A 21818-nucleotide genomic window follows, 5' to 3' on the forward strand; every position below is an offset into this window, starting at 1 on the left:
GTCTTTTTTCTCACCGACGAGATTAAAATTAAAAACCCTAAAAATTTGACAACAATTTTAACTTGGTGTGGAAATAAAGATCTCAGAATGAACAGAGTGTTACGTTTGAGAGGTTTATAGACTCTCTACATCATTTCAAATAGGAAATCTGAAGGTCTGGTCATAACAAGGGCCAAGTATTTTCGTTTATGTGGGGGCAAGAAATAATGAAGACTCGGGCAGTCGGTGAAAAATCCTGACAACTCAAATGCCTTGATGTACATATCATTTCAGAGTGGCTTTTGTTGTAAAACCATGGTAAGATTAAGAACAACTATAGTAGTAAACTTGCAGCTAAAACCATGTATATAATATTATTAAACTCTTTTGGGAGAAGTGCTGGAAACCACCGGTATGGTCTTGACGTTTCGAACACTCTCTGCTCGTCTCGTGAAGACGAGCAGAGTATACTGTTCGAAACGTCGAGACCACATCGGTTCTTCTCAGAACCAACACTTCTCTAAAAAGTATTTTTATACTTTACTGTTTTTGCAAGTTTTCTACTATTCTTATAATCCACACCGTGTAAAGCTATACGCATCACTCATGGTTAGATTGCTGTTCGGCAGAGGGTGTTTTTTGTGTGACGAAAAAAAAAGTGCTGACTCTAAGGGTTCACGTGACAAAACAAGCATAGAAGAAATTAACACAATAACTTATTATGAACCGTGTGAAACCAATAGCTCGTACGATGAACCATGGAGGGATGAACACAGTGTACAAGTACAAGTGCTGACTTCACTGAGTCAATATCATTTTCCGCAACATGAACTTTTAACACAAGCTTTTCACTATGCGCTTGAATGGTTACCAATAAAAGCCATTGATACCAGTGGCGGTCGCTATATGCTAATATCATATTTTATACAACTTATTGACCGCTATGTATGAATGTTTAGATATGATTTTTCATTATTGCTCTACTTGTTATAGAAATTCATTTCTATACCTCGAACCCTTTTTTATATATATATTCTGAGTGTGCCAAAAAGTTGTGCATACCTTGGTGTATTCCTTTTTTTTAGAAAGTGTGCCTGAGAGAAAGAGATCTAGATGAAGGGATTGTTTTGTATAACAAAGATGACATTTTGACGTTTGTGATAACTCTTGAGAACTGGCTTGCGTGCCTGGGTTCCTCTTTATTCTAGACCCGGAACCTCCCATGGTCCAATCTCAAAGAGTGCTTCGGCACAAAAAGTAGCTCTGCACAAAACATTTCTGCTTACTGGAATAAGGTTACCATGCAGACAGAATATTATTGTGCATGCACAGCCTGTCGACTGGTTTCCAGCACATGTTTGCTTAGATTCAGGAATAAGCACATACAAAACGAGTATTTAAAAAAGTAATGTATAAACTTATTTATTTTGAAACATAGTTACAAAATATAAATACAATAAATGTTCAACCACCTTCATTATAAAGTTAAATTATTTCAGATCAAAATATTGTAGAGAACTACTGCAGATTTTTTTTTTACCCTAACCTCAACCCAACCTCCACCACAACCACAGCCCTATAAATATCCACAAAATAAAATCAATCATTTAGTTTTTATGTCAACAAACCTGAGGCAAGGCTTAATAAAACTTAATAAAATATTGCTGAACAATATATTTTGATATACCATATAACCCTTTTCACCTTTATACTGAGTTGACAAACACAAAATGTTTCATAATATATTGGGTATTAAATCTATTATAAAAAAGTATCGAAAATAGTTAACAAATTATAAATTCTCTATTTGCTTTCTATGGTAGGAGCGAACCTGGTTAAACATCTACCATAGAAGCAGTTTTTAAAACAGAAAGAGGCTGGTTACAGACCTACAATGAGAAAGAGGTTGTAAAGATGATCCCGTGTTTTCACTAACGAGATTAACATGCTTCTGGTTCGACTGTAGAACTGTTGAACAGACAGAGGCTGGTTACAGACCTACTTTGAGAAAGAGGTTGTAACGATGATCCACTTGAAAAGAACTGGTTGTTGACAACTCAAAGGTTCGATCAGATGCTCTGAGCGTCTTCAGGAGAATGTTGGACTCTGTTGCTAAAAATTGCTAGATGCTGCCTTGGAGAATAGCTGGTAGTTAGGCTTGGCTCGATAGTGCACAAGAATGGATAGTACATTCTGCTCTACCAGCTAGGCTCCTAGTGGATGATACCCATGCCTCGATCCTTACAGACTGTGTAGGAAGCAACCCTGTTCAAGCCCAAGGAGTAGGTGGCAAGGGTCAATGGCATAAATCAGTGAAGTGTAGCCCCACCTTGGAGTGGCCGCCCAGTGTTGAGATGCAAGGCAATCTCAAATTTAAAAAAATATATATATAAAAATAAAGTAAGACCGTCTTTTATTCCTAAGATGGTAAGCTCAGAATACCTTGTATTTGATTCCTAGCATGGTGAGTTCAGGACACCTTATCAGTAATATCCAAGATGGTTTTCAGTAATGTCTGTGCGTTGGGTTTAGCTGAAGTAGCTGCCACTTTATATCCGTGCTCCACCATGGCTGATGTTGTGGTTGGACCGATGGATACAAACTGCATAATGGCAAAATAAATACCAATTTGATTATTGTCATAAAATAATAATAATACTAGCTGGCATTTATTGGGCACTGTAAACGCTGTATAAAGCAACTTACACTATTACTACCCCCGTTCATTGGCCTTAAACATGATTCTTGAAACCATCTCAACTCCTTTGGAGTATGCACCACCGGAAGCTAAATGGGTGCACAGGTTGCTAATCGTTCACATCAACAAACTCTACCCATTACAGATACACGCAGTATATATACCCATTCACTCCTGGGTGAGGAGAAGCAATTATAGTTAAGTGTATTGTTCAAGGGCACTACCGGGTCACTACTGGGATTTGAACCCACACTCTGATGACTCAGCCCTCAGAACTTTTCTCAATTCCTATGGAGTATGCACCACCAGCAGCTAAATGGGTTGCACAGGTTGCTAATCGTTTACAACAATAAACTCTACCCATTACAAATACACGCAATATCTAGTATCTATCCATTTACTCCTGGGTGAGGAAAAGCAATTATACTTAAGTGTCATAATCAAGGGCACTACTGGGTCACTACTGGGATTCGTGACTCAGCCCTCAGAACTCTTGTACTGTTTTGGGGGTTTTCAATGTGGTTAGGGATTGGTAGGGGAGGGAAGAGGAGTATACAACCTCCAGTCTTATTCTCTAAGTTCTTCAAGGATACCAAACCACTAAGTACATACCTAAAGAAGCCTTTACTTTCAGTTGGTTCCAAAATTGTTAAGAAAATATATTAAAATGTGGTAGATTTTTTCAAAGGCCAAATATCGTTCTCAAAATTTGTGCCACATTTAATGCTTGTATCATCAAAGGCACAATCCCAGCACCTACCCGCCACACAATGCCTCAAACTGTTGCCAATCAAACTCTGACCGCAGCCCCCTTTTGTATCCCCTGTACTTTTACATTCTCCGCTGCTAACCATAACTCTGTGATAACAAGTGAAATTTTATATTCATAAATTTTCAATTCATGATGACATTTTAGAATGCCGACAGTCACAACTGTTGGTAGGAATACCGATGTATTTTAATGGCTAATCAAACTTTTGTGTGTGAAATTGCACATCTGAAGAAAGGGCAGTAAAAACCACTTAAGCAGAACACATTTGGATTCAGATGACAGTTCCAGTTGCCATCGACATAATGTAAAAGATGAAAGTTCAGTGTCGGTTTTTCAACAACTAGTAGTAAAAATGGTTTAACGTTCATTTCAGTTACAAAAGGACTAAATTTTGATAGTGATAGCGGCATAAATCATTTCAGATGAAAACAAAATTGTCATTTATTACAACAAAAATCTTTTTTTTCAAAATCAATTTAGGAAAGAGTGTACACTGTGCCAATTGCCTTTATAAAAGCAGTTGGCCAAACTAGGAATGCATTTCTATTTCGTTAAATCACTAAAGTTTTAAAATAACTTGTTCTTCTTTGAAGCCTAAATATCATAATAAGTTCAAACTTGTATAGGCAGAATATTCAATTTATATTCTGAATAAGAGGGAAAGAAGGCCATTCATGTTTTCAAACCTTTTTGGCCAACACACCAGAAACAGCAGGGCACTAGTTGGGTGCTCTTAACCGCTTGACCGGGACTCTAACCCTCACTCTGCTGATCAGAAACAGCTGAGCGCTAGTCCGGTGCTCTTAACCGCTTGACCGGGACTCTAACCCTCACTCTGCTGATCAGAAACAGCTGAGCGCTAGTCCGGTGCTCTTAACCGCTTGACCGGGACTCTAACCCTCACTCTGCTGATCAGAAACAGCTAAGCGCTAGTCCGGTGCTCTTAACCGCTTGACCGGGACTCAAACCCTCACTCTGCTGATCAGAAACAGTAGAGCTCTAGTCCGGTGCTCTTAACCGTTTGACCGGGACTCAAACCGACACTCTGCTGATCAAAACCAGAGCTTGATTCCAGAGCGAGATGACCAGGCTACAAACCCATACACTGCTGATCAGAAACAGCAGAGCTCTAGTCCGGTGCTTTTAACCGCTTGATTGGGACTCGAACCCACACTCTGCCTATCAGAAACGACAGAGCACTAATCCGGTGCGCTTGACCAGTACTCAAACCCATACTCTGCTAATCAGAAACGGCAGAGCCTGAATGTTGTGCTATGAACTTCCGCCACAGCGCTCCAATTTAAAAGAAATGATAAGATAGGGAACTAGTAGGGGTTGGAGAGTGGGAGGGGAAGATGATTAAGAGGGCGGGTTTTCTTTCCAATTGGAAAGACAAATTCCTGCTGTACGGTTAAAACAAGTCCCTTCCCAGCCACATGATGTAAGGGAAGTTAGAGCCCTATTTGCATCAAAAATATCAATATTGTGTAAATTTTCTAAAACAGTACTATGGGATGCAGCTAAATCTTTCACTAGTTAACTTTCACAATAAGATACCCTACGTACATATGCTTCGATTAAAATATTCCAACCATGGGTTGGATCTCCTTTAAAAAATAGGGGGGGGGCCTGAAAACCTACACTACACATCGAGATAATTGCATTCCAAAGGAACAATAGAATAAAAGCTTGTGTGGCTTTGTGACACCACAGCTCTATTGACACCGCCAGTTTTGTTCCCTTCAAAATAAAGGCAGAGAAATAGCAAGCCTCCATGGTTCATCACTTTTTGCGACAGAGCCCAAATATTTGCAAAGATTGTTTCCCTCGCCCAGAGGCCCCAAAATATTTTGACGGATAATCTTAATGAAAAGCCGAGTCAAAAGAGGAGGGGGGGGGGTAAATAAGCGCAGACATTCATGGAGCGAAACGCTCCCTTTGCATAGAAGCCTGAACACAATATTCTCAAGATTCAAACCAATTTTCTTTTCAAGTGTCCCTTACAATTACTTTTGTTTAGCCAGTGAGTCTCTTTGGTACTTTTCTTGTAAAACCAGACGTGTGTTTCTTTTGATGAATTCCTTTCTTTTCATCAATTCCACTTGAAGATAGTGTCAGAGAAGGGAGGGGAGGAGTACATTCTAAAGTAAGACTTCCTAACCCGATAATGGGATGCCTTGTCAGGGTATTGTTTCGTTGTTTTATTTGGAAGCGTGCAGCATGTCCACTGCATACCGAATCCAAGACAATATGGTACCCTTAGGAAAAACAGGTGAGGAGAGTACCATAGGGGTAGGCCTTACAACTTCTCCCAGGCATGTGTACATACATGGATTACCATTGACTGGGACACAATGCCAAAGAATGCTATCCAGTCACCAGATATGTGGAGCTTGCCTCAGGTACAGTTTCTTTCTCTCCTGCACCCGCTAGTCGATGTGCCCACCTGCTAGATTTGTTTTTGTTCCCTTTTAAAAGATTCGGGTACTTTTTCAAAATGTCCACAGATCTACATTAAACTTACAGGGTTTGAAGATAATGATAGTGGAAAGCTTCCCTCCAAATATTATTACTTGAGGTTGTGTAGTTTTTGAGAAAAGACTAAAACAAGTCACAAAATAATTTTCGTCTCATGAAGACGAACATTATTTTAGCATGGAAAAATCCCATTAACCAGTTATGATATTATACCTAAAGTATAATATAGCATAACAGCATACCATAGCATAACTGGTTGATATGTTTTTACATGCTAAAACTGAGACAGAAATTATTTGTTTTACTCATTTCTCAAAAACTACAGCACCTCAGTAAGTAAAATTGAAAAGGAAGCTTTCTACAATTATAACCTTCAAACTGTGTAAGTTTAATGTAAATCTGTGGACATTGTGTTTTGTGTTAGGAAAAAGTACATAGACCCTTTAACAGCAGGGCTTGCAAAACCATGGTGATAAAACTGCAGACAAATAAGTTGTATGCTGGTATGAGAGTCATCACAGACTAAAGTGTCTAAAACCCAGCTCCCAATATAAGAAGCGGAGTGCAATAATGCTCTTTCCACGTTGTGGTAAAGCCTGGAGTTATAGATTTCAAAGAGCTTTTGGTAACAGTGTCCTCAGCACACGCAGAAAAAATGCAAATGCTGCTAAGCATTTTCTTTGCTGAGCAAGAAATGAGTGGGGCACCGGTGGCAACAGCATCAACTTTATGGAATGTTGGCTGGGAACCTGTTTCTTCAAAGCAGGATTGCTCTGTGCTTAGCAAGATGTTGTGCTTACATGCTTTATTAAATTGGGCCATGTCCACAACCTAACCCCAGATTAATGTTGACCAAACCCAGGAGGTACATGTAGATTATTATTATCAAAATTGTTTACAATCTGGACAGGGTGTGCCAATACTTAAGACAAATCAAGTCTAAAAACACCAAGATAAAAAAACATTATGGCAAGCTATATCAAACCTATTGACAAAACAGTTATTGACCCAATAAAAGGTAGACAAAATAAACCTGACTAAAAGGCACCGCCTGGCTATTCAGTTTATTTAATAATTAGGGAAGTTGTTAAAGTGAAATTTATTTAAAGGTAGAGTCATAGGATGGTTTTTGTCAACATAATGCTAAGGCCAGTGGTTTTAGAGTTGTGCCAATAAACTCCCGTCTGTTGTCTTGTGTTATTCAATTGAGTATTAAAATATGGTTGCCAGGAGATGCATCCTTTTAGTATTTGAATTTTTATCCTTTTACGTCTTTTGCAGTTAAACCTACCTAACCACATGACCACAGGAGAAGTAAGATAAGTTTTCTCTTTGTTTGTTCAAATATTGAACGGCAGCGCCCACCTTCACCCCAATTTTTCAACAGCCAGACTTAGAACCCCAGCAGTGTAGCCAGGCTGGATGTACTGTAGATGCCCCCCCCCCCAGCCAGCCACATAGTGGATGACTGTTGGTGAGAATAAAGTTAAGACAATTGATTCTTTGTCTGTGCCCAGGGTGTACACTTGCACTTGGACTGCTAGATATCCGAAGCAGCAAGTTTTGCTATAAGGATAAACCTTTATCCTGCTGTCACATTCTTGGTCATATTCCCTGTTTCCAATGACAGTACTGAATGCTAACATTTATTGCGCATGGCACCAGACTTTTATTTCGTCCAGCCTCAGTTTGGTTACAATGGGTTGGAATGAAGTAAAATCAAGATGACCGCACTGTGATAAAGGTTTATTGATCAAGTATTACTAAAAAAGTTATTAAGAACAATTGTACCTGCCTTTAATCATCACAATCCAATCAAACCCACTCCCTTCCCTTTAAGTTGAGGAAGTACTGAACTTTCTACCTGACCCGACTCTGACAAGCCTCACCTGTGCTGATTGAAAAGCGGTGCATTACCTGTCAAGCCCTACTGCCAGCACCTGCACCCTCCCTCTACCTTACCCCCTTCCAATTTACTAACGCACCTCTATGTATATTTTAGCAATGTCTAATATGACTGATGAGAAATCAAAAGTCATCATTTCATGTCAGTATCCAACCCCCCCCCCCACCCACCAACCTATACAAAGTGGGATTTTTATGCTTTGATTTAAATCTTGCAACAAGATTGTAAAAAAACAGATTTGACTTAAAGGGTGTGCGCAACATTTTTTTTATATAAAATGAGAGAAACATGTAGCCCAACATCACAATGCCTAACGGCCACTAACCGCTTTGGGCTATCGAAGTAGGGTTATCCCTAGCCATGTGTATCATCCAATAGGAGCTGTTTCTCATACAGGTGGACACTATATTCACCTGAAACTTTCATGGTTGACTTATATTGTATCTTAATTGAAAATTGTCCCTATAAATCAGCTTTGACCTTAGTGATATAGTATTTAGATAAGCGCCAAATTGCCAAAAGATACAAGGCGCTGAAAAAAAGAAGGAAAACAAGACAGAACAGCTATAGAACAGCTAAGACTAGGGGAAAAGGTGGGTCTTGGGAGCCCGTTTGAAGGCTGGAAAACTGTTGGAGTTCCTGGTTTTGATAGGCAAACTATTCCTTAATAAAACCATTCTATGACACTACCTTTAAGCCCCCAAAAATGTTATGTAGAGAATACTACTTCATAGGACTAGTAAACAGCTCCGTTAAATTTGGCCGATATTTGATACCTATGTTGTCCCTTACACACTGACTGTGAAAACACCTTGGTACAAGGCCACTGTAGGTCACCAGGTATATTTATATGAGGTTTAAGCAGTTTAAATCATCAGCCCCTGCTGAAAGATAAAGCAGTAGTGAGGGCAGCATTATATACACACAAACATCATGTCACCCCTCGTCACATTGCACATCCCCTCAGAGTGTGGACTAACTACAGGACAGACAAAACTATTTTATGTGTGGCATTTCGGGAAAAACAATTTATAAGGGTAAGGGTTAAATAAATTAAACTCTTTATCCCGATGCAAAAAAAATCTGTCAATTGTTGCATTACCAACTGCTAACACATTAAAACTGCCTCTAACCACAGGGCTATTGTGGTGGACTAGTGGTAAGACATCAGGGCCCAATTTCATGGCTCTGCTTACCACCGAATTCTGCGCTTACGATCGCGATTCCCCACTTACGTGCAAGCACCAAATTTCTACGCTAGCCTTGTAAGCGTAGAATGCCTGGTAACGTGAAGTACGCACATGCAGAAGCCTTCTTTTGTCACATTACGATTGCACTCCAACCACCCCTCGTTAGCAAACCAACAAAAAGTCATCCAGACGAAGCACAAGTGATTACCAACAGTGTGTCAATCACACCTGTGTTTACATTTAATCTATGCAGGTGTGGGAACCAGGGGTGCTCTCATCATTAACCTCACCCATGTTCATCAGTGACAGAGACTGGGCTCCTCTATAGTGCTATTCACACGACAGCAAATTTAACTGGGGTCCCTTGCCTTACTTTTAAAAGCATGGTTGTGAAATGTAACAATGCTTGACAAGATTATGCAAGAGAACTTGGACAGTAGAACCAATTGTTTTCCTTTCACACAAGGTACATTTTGTAAACTTTTACAACCATGCTACAATTTAGCAAGGGAGGGTTGCTAAATTGCTCTCGTGTGAGAGGGGCTTAAGCCATCAGGGACATTCATTGAACATTCCTGAAATTCAGAAAGGGCGTGTCTAGGGATCCAGAACAATTTTGATTAAGACATTTTCTCAACGCTCTTATTAGAGCCAAACGAGAAGAGAGATGACAATGAAAAGATTTCAGTTTCAGATGTGGATGGAAACCCATAGAGTTGTTCCAGGAAAAACCCATGCAGTCAGGTAGGGATTGGAAACCCAATCCACGTGCCCCCAGTAGGATTGGAACCGGGTCCCAGAGGTGGAAGGCGAGGCAAGAAATCACTGCACCAACCTGACCGACCAAGAAAGCGGGGTGCACCTCAAAAGAATGGCACTGTCTCTTTAATTTTGTAAAGCAGTTTAAAAACAGATGAGGACCAGTCAAACCCAATCTAAGTGGCTGGCTGGCTAGTTCAGTTCAAAGTATCCCTGTTACATTTGAAGTAAGGACTAGCGGAAAAGCTGATGGACTTGTAACATGTTGTTGTTACTGGTCCTGCTGGCCAGTCACTAAAAATTTAAGGGCAAATAATTCAAAAACTTTGCAGACTGGTCTCAGAAATGTTAAAGGGAAATTACACTATTGGTAATTGTCAAAGACCAGTGTTCTCACTTGGTGTACCTCAACATGCACAAAATTACAAACCTTTGAAAATTTGAGCTCAATTGGTCATCGGAGTTGGGAGAAAATGATGAAAGACAAAACACCCTTGTTGGTTGAATTTGTGTGCTTTCAGAGAGAAATAAAAGACTTCTAGCTCAAAGTCTTTCATTATTTTAGTGAGAAATTACCTCTTTCTCAAAATCTATGCTACTTCAGAGGGAGTCGTTTCCCACAATGTTTTATACTATCAACAGCTCTCCAATGTTCGTTACCAAGTCGGTTTTTAAGTTAATATTTGTTTCGAGTAATTTCCAAACGTGGCCTTAAGTGCTTTGATATAATTATGCCCATGGATAAAGCACTAAAGAACTGATTATAAATATTAAAATTTGTTTATTTTAATTGTTTTATTTTGCCTTTGAAGCACCACAGCAGCCCGAATTGTATACTAACAGATAACAGATTACAGTGACCCTGGTTATTAGCCAAATGACCAGGCTATGAATGTAAAGTGCACTGATTTGCTGGCATTGTAAAAAAGATACAATATTATTATTTTTCTTCACCCAACTCAATGGACAATCTGTCATGCTCTAGCTACCTTTATCACCTTCTTTTGCTAGCGTAAAAAAAACCTTGTACTTCCACTTTTGTGTGTGTACTTTTTATGCTGTTGACCCAAGAAACAGAATGAGCAGCTGTATCGCAAAGTGCGCCTTTATGCGGGTAAATAATTGCCTACAATGCAAAAAAGTATGAAGGATATAAGTTAACAATACTTCATGATGCCACACAGTAGGAATGCAGAGAATGCTCTGCCAAATGTATCATACAAATTCTAAAGAATTAAATTCCCCAACAAACTGTATGCGTCATTATATTTAGCAACTAGGTTCCGTTTAAAACCAAAATATATCATATGAATTCTAAAGATTTAAATTCTTCAACAAACTGTATGTGTCATTATATTTAGCGACCAGTTTCTGTTTAAAACCAGAAATAGTTTTTGGTTGAATGAAGACAAATTGACTGGAGCAGGACTTGAAACTGCATCCTCCATATTAATGTGCCAGCGTTTTACGCACTGAGCTATAGATCTGGGCCCAATTTCATAGCGCTGCTTAACGGTAAGCAAATTTGCGTGCTTACTGTAGCAAACAAATTTGCTTAAGCCTTAGCGTATTTCACAGGTTAGTAGAAAAATTGGGCGGCCATAGTGCGTGTTTACCGTGGATTTGCATTGTGAAGTCATTTATTTTCGTGCAGTAAGAATTAAACAGTACATAGAAATTGAACAAATCTAGACTGCATTAAATTATACAAAAACAATATAATCTAAAAGCAAATAATAAATAAGTAACTTGGAATTAACTATGTACAAGACAGGAGCGAGAGCATGAGGCTGTTAGATAAGCTGTGGCTTGTAGACAACAGCCTTTATTGAATTGAATTGAATTGAATAGTCAAATCTTTGGTAAACAGGAAGAGGTGACCCGGGGTTATTACAATAGGTCAGGGGCTATGGTCTTCATGTTATCTGTCGGCCCATCCCGATCCAAGCAACTTTGGACAGGCAAAGGGACCAAGCAAGATCAGGAGATTGCAAAATCAATGTCATCCTATCAAGAGTTGTAGAGCCACTAACAACAATCTTTCATCTCGGCCAGTTTTAAACACGTTAAATTTCAACACCTTGATCTCCCAGTAAATCACATCTAAACTCAACTCACAACTGAAGCTCAACTGTTCACACAGTATACATATCAAGCTCATTGCTTTTATGGGCATGTAATCGGGAGTGTTTAGCCAAAATAAGTAAACCATTTTGTCAGGGAACCAAATTTATTACGCTCAATTAAAAAAAGTTCAGATTTATTTCAAGCTCGACTGTGTGCAGGGCCAGGCCCCTACTCTTGAGCTTTTGCAGGTGTGTGGTGTGTTTGTAAACATCCAAAGACCAATTTGGGGATAAATGGGGGCCACTTTCCTGCCTGCCATGACCCTGAAGTCAACCCATGATGTGGACTGATGTAAGTGTCTGATTGATGTGGTTTATTTTTAAGTTATGAAACAATGTCTTGGGTTTGTTATGATTTTTATCAAAGCAGACATTAAGCATCGGAGATTAAGAAGTATCAGATTTGGAGGATGGACTTTGGAGGTTTTTCTTCTTTTATATTATTTAAATCATGAAACAAAAAAGAAGATTCAAGTGAGACCATTTTATCACAAGCCATTTTCACAGAATACCTTTATAGTAGAGAGTGGTGTTCGTAACATATAAATTATGCTTATTTCTAGCAGGAAACAATTAGTTATAATTGTCTACTGTTATTGTTAATAAATAATTGGAGAGTTCCGCACTCTGATTGGTCGAGTGAGGATGTACGTAACACATACAATTACAGACCCATTATTCTCAGAATAATGAAAATTGGATGTTTGGGATGTTAACAAATTTTGCCCGCAAGAATATCAAATGTAATTTAATTTACCCAGCGTGAGGTTAGACACTGGTAATTTTTCCCCACTCACATGAGGAACCTATCTATTGGAAAATGAGTACATCACAAAATTTAATATTAAAACAATTGTCCTTCATCTTTCAGGAGCCATAAACAGTACTGTGGGAATTTATCATGAGCACAGCGAAACCAAAAGTTGCCCAAGTCACAACATGAAAAAAAAGACTACAACTTAAATTTACACATTATATAATTGCCATACATAATGAGCAGGGGGGACACCCATGGCTGATAAAAAAAAAGGTTGGATCCCAATCGTTGGAGGTATGTTGAAATGATGGCATATCCGACTTTTGATAACCCCTTGAGTTACAGATTCCAAAGAGCTTCTGGGAACAGTTTCCTGAGAAACCAGTGAAGTGGATTAACATGAAAAGATTTGTCTTTGCCTGGAGAAAAAATTAAGTGTTTTTTGCCTTCAGGTAGTCTATTATTATTGTTGTTATTATCCACAATGACAGTTAAAGGCAGTGGACACTATTGGTAATTACTCAAAATAATTATTAACATAAAACCTTACTTGGACACAAGTAATGGGGAGAGGTTGATAGAATAAAACATTGTGAGAAACGGCTCCCTCCTGAAGTAACGTGAAAGAAGTAATTTTCCACGAATTTGATTTTGAGTCCTCAGATTTAGAATTTGAGGTCTCGAAATCAAGCATCTGAAAGCACACAACTTCGTGTGACAAGGGTGTTTTTGCTTTCATTATTATCTCGCAACTTCGACGACCGTTTGAGCTCAAATTTTCACAAGTTTGTTATTTATTGCATATGTTGAGAAGCACCTAGTGGGAAGACTGGTTTTTTGACAATTACCAATAGTGTCCAGTGTCTTTAATGCAAGAGGTGAATAGAAAGGAACAATCACTAATTTAGCCATGGACTTCCTAACACTTCTATACAGCACGCCTAACATACAGACAACTTTAAAGCAAGGTCACAAAAAATGTCATTGTTGCATCCGGCGTAACATAAAAAATGGGGGAAAAGTGAGAGAAATATGTGCCTGGAAGAATTCCATCTCAGTAAAAACACACCTGTTTATTTCTTCTTTGAATTGCTACCGACTTCACCAAAATAAACACTATTGAAATGACCGGATCATTTTCCAAAGGGTCTGTGGTGACAGACGTGAAGCGGCCCACGAAATGACACAAACAAAAAGGTTGCGCAGGTGACCCGGTCCGTACTAATCGCTTTACTCTCATGGGTGAATGCACTTTATGAGGATGCCCAGAATCCGAGAAGCAACCTATCTTGAGACCATTCTATTCATCATGAGAATGTCAATGTAGTCTTTGGACGTCCCTTCTATCTCAAACTGGGCCCAATTTCATAGAGCTGTTAAGCAGAAAATTCTGCATTTACCAATTTCTTTACTAAGCAAAAATTGAGAGAGGCACCATTCACAACCATGTATACTTGTTTCATGTTTCTTTTAAGCAATACTTTTCTGTGCTAGGATGTAATCCTATTACTTAGGATGGGTTCAATGCGTCCTAACTTCTATGGATACGGAACTTAACTTGTCCTAAGTCCTAAGATTAATCCGAAGTTAGGAAAAGTTTGGTGAAAATGGCTGTGCTCTTGAATCACTCCCAAGACTTATAACTTTCTCTCTACAAGGCCTTGGTGACATCAAGGGTAAATATTTACCTTGATGCCATCAATCATGCTCAGAGGTACCCTGGCAGAATGTCTGTGAGTTAAGTAAATCAGCATCATTGGGCCTAAAGATTAAGGAGTGCGATGACGGGCCAGGGGGAAATTGGTGAATTCATCAGCAAGTGGTTCGTCCACCTGTTGCAGCTGAGCCTGTAGAGTGTGGCCAAACGTGAGGGTCAGGCAACCTTTCCATAAGTGGCCGTAGTTGTAGATTGTGACCATTTTGAGAGTGAGCTGACCATATCCATTTTGGGCTAAATTGCAGTTCTGAGGGAGTGACTCAGCCCAATGTGGCCAAACCTGTGGACTGTGGATACCTGAAGGGGGTGACCCTACCACTTTGGGCAAAACTGTGGGGGAAGTGACCCAACTTGATGTGGTCAAACTTTTAGACTGTGGCCAACTGAGGAAGTAAAAGGCTGCCTAATGTAGTCAAACTTGTAGATTGTGGCTACTTGAGAGGGGGTGACCCTACCCTTTTTGGGCAAAATTGTATGTAACAGTTTGAGGGAGGTGACCAAGCCCAACGTGGCCAAACTTTTCGATTCTGACCACCTGAGGGAGTGAATTTCCAATGTGGCCACACTGTGGCCATCTGAGGGTTGACTCTGACCAATGTGGTTTAGTTTGTACCTTATGGCCATCTGAAGAAGTGACCCTACCCAAACTTGTAGATTGCATACTTTGTAAGACTGAAATAATGATAGAAAATGATGACACTTACTTTCAAATTGCCGGGGCGTACCTTCTTCAAAATGTCAGCTGAAAATTGGACTCCTGATGGACTGAAGAAGACGATAACATCAGGCTCACCCTTAAGGAAACAAACAAAAACCAAATAAACTTAACTAAAATCATATTTGAATAAACTTAAAACTTAAAATTGGGGTTTTCAAATGAAGTTTTGAGAATTAAAATGAAGTTGAACATGCGCATAAAGATTTTCTAGAAATCACCTTACAGAAATACTTACTGCCTCAAAATACTTGGTTATACTTTCTTCCAAAGATGGATTACATATTGTTTGATAAACTACATCAACCTCAAAGCATATACCTGCAGGGGAAAAAAAAGAGGAAAACACAAATGAAAATAGTAAAAAAATGAAGACACTTATAAACGGTAGGTTCTCTTGGTCAAAGTTTAAAATACAAATATCTTTAAAATGCCCCCCCCCCCAAAAAAAGGGTACAGCAGAAATCTTATGAATTCCTAAGCCAGGGAGTAAATACATATGTTTGAGTGCTACATAAATGTCTCAGGATATCTCATTCTGTAGTAACCAACAAATATTGGAACATGAACTCATCGCACTTGTCTTCTGTATTTCATACTCAAAACCAAGTACACATATCACACCATAATCCCCTCTGACTAAACTGCAATAGAACCTAGTGTGGTCATGTCAACATTCTAGTCCTGCATCCTCTATCATTAATATATTGACGAGCCTATCACATCCCTTCTCAATCAACTGAGCTATAAAGTCATGCCTGTGTAGTAAAACAACCCAAGGGGGCCTGTAAGCGTGCACTGCTGGGCTCAATTTCATAAAGCTGTTTAACAGTAAGCAAATTTTTGTGTTTACTGTAGCAAACAAATATGCGTAAGCATAACCCTATTTCACCATGACTTCTCGAGTGAGCAGACAATTTCTAAGCGCGCGTTCATGGATTTCCATCATTACATCACTCTTGTCCTTACCGCAGGTTAGCCAGCATTTACCCTTGCTTAAGGTCAACAGCTTTATGAAATAGATATTCTGCTAAGGGACACTCCGTAAGCACAAAACGGCTGCTTATGTGTTTTATGAAATTGGTATTTACCTGCTGCCTGTAGTCCTATGGTGAGCTCCTCTCGCGCCATCTCCCCTCGTGGAATGAGAAGCGGCTTACAACCAGGAGATATCCCTACGGGAATGAAACAGAATCAATGTCAAACAGGGAGCGGGTGAACACCTTGAGTAAACCGCCTGCTAATCCATCCTTTTTGGAAAATTAACGGAGAGAAAACTCAAACAGAGCAGTTGGGTACATATATTGAGTGAAGACTTATATTTATTATTGTCAACTTGCAAGGTCATTTTCATTTTTTAAAAAGGTCACTTCCATTGGAAAACGTCTTTTGGGAATATTTGAAGGTGCACCAAGGCAAAGTAATAAACCACAAGGAAAACTGACTGGGTGAGTCACAGTGGTTTATTAATTAAATATTATCAGATGTTTTCTCAGAACTTATATAGAGAAACATGCAAACAATTTTGCTGTATTAAAAAACAATACAAAGCACATGGTTTAGCCTTGATTCATTATGTGACATATAAATGCAGCATTTAGGAAGACAAAAACTGAGTAATTTCATACCTTCTTTAATGACCTTGACGAGATTGGTTGCACTGCCTGACTCTTCTCCTAGTGGTGTCAGGCCCAAGTCCCTCACTGCTAAGGCAGTCGAGGTCCCCACTGAGTATGACGGTAGAGTTGCCCAGTCCTTCTGTAAGCCCTCTTTCCATTCTGCATTCAAACAACAAAGGTATAATATAGAAAGGTTTGCGGTAACACCATGTAATGACTATCTCTAATGAGTTGGGGTGGTTCTGAAAGAAACCGTTGGTTTCAACTCAACGTTTCGATTCTGAGTGTCTTAAAAGAAGACGATCAGAGCATACTGAAAATCAAATTCGTGGAAAATTACTTGTTTCTCAAAAACTATGTCACTTCAGAGGGAGCCGTTTCTCACAATGTTTAATGCTATCAACCTCTCCCCATTACTCGTCACCAAGTAAGGTTTTATGTTAATAATCATTTTGAGTAATTACCAATAGTGTCCACTGCCTTTAAGAAGTCATCAAAATCTTCCATTGCAGTGCTCAAGAAGAAAAGCTGTATGACTAAGCCTAGCCTGGATTTGAACAGTTAATTTGGAACAGAAAAGACTAAACCTGCATTGGACCAATCGCCCATGACACCACAAAACGTACCTTGGAAGGTAGAGAATTCCTGGAGGCAATTGTGAACAGCTTGGACGGTTCTTGCACTGGTGAAAACAAGGCCAGCGTAGTCATTTGGCTTTATTAGATGGGAGTACAGCTTCTCTAGATTGAAAAACTCAAAGCTGAGAGGTGAGAATGAGGTCTCGTCAAGACCACTCTCTGCAAACAACTGGAATATTAAATAGAGAAAGAGAAAAGGGGTCAACGAAAAAATTATGAATTTTGTCAATAACATTTTCCTCGCTCCTTGTATTATTAAAAGTATGGTTCTTGGCGTTTTTTTAATTTGATGAAGTCTGTATCAGAGAATATTACATTAAACCAATACAGTAAAAAAATAAAAAACAACATTGTTCTCTCTTTTGTTTTGTATTAAAAGGTAAAGTAATTACACAGTGAGGTAATATTAATCATACATGAAATAGTAACACAGGCTTGTCAGAAGGGTCAAAAGGGTCTGTGGTTTAGTCTAAATTTCAAGACCTGCATGCAAAGGGGAAAGAGAACCTAAAGCCCAAAAACCTACGAACCAATCGGTTGAATCCTCAAATATTTATTTAACCTAGTAAATTAACCTAGTTATCAAAATGATGTCAACAATGATGGATGCCACTCCAAATAAATGCTCCCCGTCGTTTCAATATATAGATGACAAGATCTATTGGTGCTTGGAGGCCAATTCATTATCCAAATTCCACTTTGAAAATAAAACACTGAGCTAAGAAAGAGGAAGCCTGCTGTCTGAAGTTGACTACATTGTAATCCATCACGGCAAATTTACACATTGACCTTAGCTGCTATTTGACCTAGTTCTTTCTTTCTAGACCCCTTTTTGATTTGACGAGGTTTGCTCATCTCAAGTACCATAGCATTTCACCCAAGCCGTGTGGTAAAGCCAACAGAAATCGGAAATGCCCTATTTATATAAAAATATATCTTCTCTCTGGTGACCACCACAGATCTTCTTTTTGCAAACTTGCCCCTGGCTGGAACACCGGATATAAACACCCTGTGCTGTGTAGCGATATATATTTATCCTTCCTGGGGGGGAGGGGAATGGATGACACAAACCTAGGATTTGGCACGTGTATGTGAACTACTTCTTTATTATTGACGGCTCTTTGCTAAACTTAGTAAACACACTTAAGTCTACAAATGATGAGAGAATTGTAGTCTTTGCTGTTGGGCTGATGGACCATCTTTCATGGTGAAAGCATGCATTTGATATTATGCCATACACACCGATCACAGATAACACAGATTACAGATTCAACCTGGGCAGAAGAAAAGATGAGATTTGCAATCTCAAATCTTGTTCCATTATTTTGTACATTTCCTAATTAACTACATGCCTTCAAGATGTGGTGTAAACCGGCTTATCTAATAAATACTTCTATTTATACCACAGGGGGAGGTCAATCCTATATTTAGAACTACATGTAATTAAATTAATGTCTTTCTTTTCAGACTTTGAAGTTGGGCTGATTTTCATGGCTGGTTTTCATGTAAATCATAAAGACAGAAAGACAGAAAGACAGAAACATAGGGGTGAACCCTTACTTCTAATGAACCTGACCAGTTATTTTGAAGCGCGTAATTATGCAAGACACACTGGGCCAAATTTTAGAGCTACTTTTTCGCTTTTTAAAGCGAAAGTGCACCTAAGTCGTTTTCTACTTTGTAAAGAGCACAAGTCCTCGGGGCACCAAGGCATTAACCAGGTGCATGCCTCCTTTGGCCCTGTGAAGCTTCATTTTGAAAGCGAAAGGGCACCAAGGCATTTTATCCTTTGCAAAGGGCACCTCTATGAGGAAATTGTAAGTTTCTATTGGAATGTTCCAAGGGGCACAAAGGCAATGAACAGGGCCATGGAGGCAGTTGCCTCCAGTTGCCTCTCTAATGTATCACGCCTGATCACATGGTAACTTGTATTCGATGCAAGAATTTATTTTTAATTATGAAGGATGTGTCAAAGTCTATTTCTTAGAGCTGCTAGACAGTTAAAACTGCTGAGCAATGGCAAGTTTTACTGATCTGCCTGGCTGAAATTAGTCTTGGTTCTAAGATACTAAAAGTCAAGAAAATGTTGTTAAGCAATTCAGAGAAAAAAGTTACCAACAGAGGGCGCTACACGTATCATCTCACAAACCGCTTTCTGTTGGCGATACAAAATTTTCAGGACCAACAATGTTGTCTTATTCTTGGGTTCTTAGAAAAAACAGTATTTATTGAGGCTACTCTTCACGATACAGTCTACTATATACATGTAGCACTATTTTCTAGCTTCCACTATGACTTAAGTGTCAAAGGTCATTGCATATCTTTATTCCACCCTAAGAGGGCGCTGCGCCTCTCACAGGGGAATGGTTCAATGTGCAGGCATACATGTACTAGTATACATCAGCCTCATCCAAAGGTGCTGGGACTGAGTAAATGTTCGGCTCAATATATTTAACCTCAACAATTTTCAAACTTACCCGGACAACATTAGAACTTGCCCTAGCAAGCTTTGAAACTATGGACCGGTTTCAGCTTTGCTCTCAACAACAGCTCCACAGACCTTTTCACAAGTACCCAATGCACAATGAATAAGGTGCATGCTGGTCTAGCTAGAGATCAAACTTGATCGCAAGCTAGACCAGCATGCACCTCATTCCACACCTAATGCCAAGTATTTGCGATAAGGTCAATTGGTGACATGGAAGAGTAAACATAATGCATACTTGCTCTTACCTCCTTGTACGGATCTTGGTCACTACCTTCCTTTGGTGCTCTGAGCAACAAGACTTTAGTCATGGATGCCATTCTGATGAAGATTAAATCAATAGAATGTTAAAGAAAACATCAGATATTAAATATTTAAAACACATATGTACTCGCACTTTCAGACGTGACATGCAGGACATTTCAAGTGCTGTAAAAAGTAATCGTCCAAAATTAACAAATGATAGTGGTAAATAAAATAGTAATGACTGTCCAATTCCTTCCAAAACAGGTGGTCGCACTAAATACTGACAACTCACAACCCCTCCTGACAACAAATTTTAAAAGCTCTTTAAAAGAACATTTGAACATAATTCAACCGTTAAGTATGTGCAGAAGAGTCATAATGCATTGATAAATCACTTTCAAACTGTTGAAAAAAAATGTATTTTTAACTGTAAAAAGTGTTGTTTTACCCCGAATTAGAAACAACCGGTAATATCCCATTATACTGCAGGGGTAATTTCTAAGGGCTGAGTTGTATTTCTTTCTTTAGCTGCTGTATTTTTTTGCAAATAACTTAGCCGCAGCTTTGAAATTTGAAGTTACAAGGGGAGGTTTTCAACTCCATGAGAGACACATAAAATGTGCATTTAAAACTTGTTGTCATTAGTTGTCGTGAGGGGTCGTGAGTTGTCGGTATTTAGTGCGACTGAAAACAGGCACTGTGCAATGTGCATCAGTGTCAGGAGTGTCAGTGCTGTCACTGTCAGTACAATCTGACAATACAACGGCAGTTCCAAAGCCCAACTAAACAATTACTAATTAGGCACTAAATACATTTACTACTCCAAATAAAACACAAACTGTAGGCCCTTTAAATTGGGGAAAGCCCCCGGAAAAGTGTCCGTATGGCGCCACCACTTTTTCATTCGAAATAGAATAATATAGTATCTAATTTACCTGATTGATATATCACTTTTTGTAAAAATGAGTGAAAAAGTGGTGGTGCCTTACGGAAAGTTATCCAAGCCCCCCACTGCCCCAGGACAATGGACCGATCTGGCCTATCAATCAAACTGTGGACGTTCACCCATTTGACCAATCACAGCAATGATTGTGGCCGGACATACTTGGTCATGCGTGCGCGTATATTTGGCACGCGCGGCAGAATCGTGCAGAATGTCATTGGGAGTGTTCGTACACGTTTCTTGCTCACGTGTGCGGTGGGCGGAGCTTAGTGGAAAGCCGGAACGGTCCATTCGACAGCAGCAGAGTCTTTCCGAAAAGTTATTGAAAAGTTATCGAGAAAGACCTTTCTACCGTGTCTACCTAGGTTGAAACGTCAGGTCATTAAAAATAAAATACTTCTCCTTTTGTTTATAATAAAAAATAAAAGGTTAAACTTTTTTGGTGACCTGAGAAAAGGAATTTATTTAGGAAAGTGGGCAGGAAAGATTCTTGATGTTCGTTAAAAAATTAATGTTTTCATTATTAATTATCTAATTTTTAGTAAAAAATTGCATTTAGAACTACTTTACTCACTTTTACTTAGTTCTGTGATACTTTCTTTATCTTCACTGAAACTGCAACACATTAATTTGTTGTTTATTAATGTTTTTTAGAAGTTTAGAAGTTCTAAAGTTTGGCAGTTTTGCCAAAACACAGCTGCGGCGTACGGACGGACGAACACTCCCACCACGTAACACAGTAAACAGCCGTCGTTTCATAACTTATTCCAAAAATACTATTTTTTTTAAA

At 39.1% G+C, this 21818-nt stretch overlaps 1 protein-coding gene and 1 long non-coding RNA gene across 4 annotated transcripts in view; one reads left to right on the forward strand and one right to left on the reverse strand.

Moving 5' to 3' along the window:
• Positions 1-17367, forward strand: part of LOC139940561 (uncharacterized) — a 40191-nt gene extending 22824 nt beyond the window's left edge. Inside the window, exon 3 of one of the 2 annotated variants that reach the window (XR_011786469.1) lies at positions 17229-17367. This is a non-coding gene — a long non-coding RNA (uncharacterized lncRNA). Of the gene's footprint in view, positions 1-16462; positions 16536-17228 lie in introns of those variants that run through there. The other variant, XR_011786470.1, reaches the window with a different exon arrangement.
• On the reverse strand, positions 1465-21748 carry LOC139940560 (uroporphyrinogen-III synthase-like). 2 transcript variants are annotated; one of them, XM_071936865.1, is made up of 9 exons: positions 21603-21748; positions 20088-20160; positions 17343-17523; positions 16726-16875; positions 16189-16272; positions 15336-15418; positions 15087-15176; positions 2422-2581; positions 1465-2244 (listed from the first exon to the last, which is right to left on the reverse strand). In XM_071936865.1, exons 2-8 carry the CDS (start codon positions 20157-20159, stop codon positions 2450-2452), a joined length of 792 nt encoding a protein of 263 aa, XP_071792966.1. In that variant the 5' UTR covers position 20160; positions 21603-21748; the 3' UTR covers positions 1465-2244; positions 2422-2449. The 2 variants fall into 2 exon arrangements, with proteins under 2 accessions (XP_071792966.1, XP_071792965.1); XM_071936864.1 differs by having other exon boundaries at positions 1467-2581.
• Between the last annotated feature and the right edge of the window lie 70 nt (positions 21749-21818).

The sequence above is a fragment of the Asterias amurensis genome, chromosome 8, assembly GCF_032118995.1.
Source record: "Asterias amurensis chromosome 8, ASM3211899v1".
Taxonomy (NCBI): Eukaryota; Metazoa; Echinodermata; class Asteroidea; order Forcipulatida; family Asteriidae; genus Asterias; species Asterias amurensis.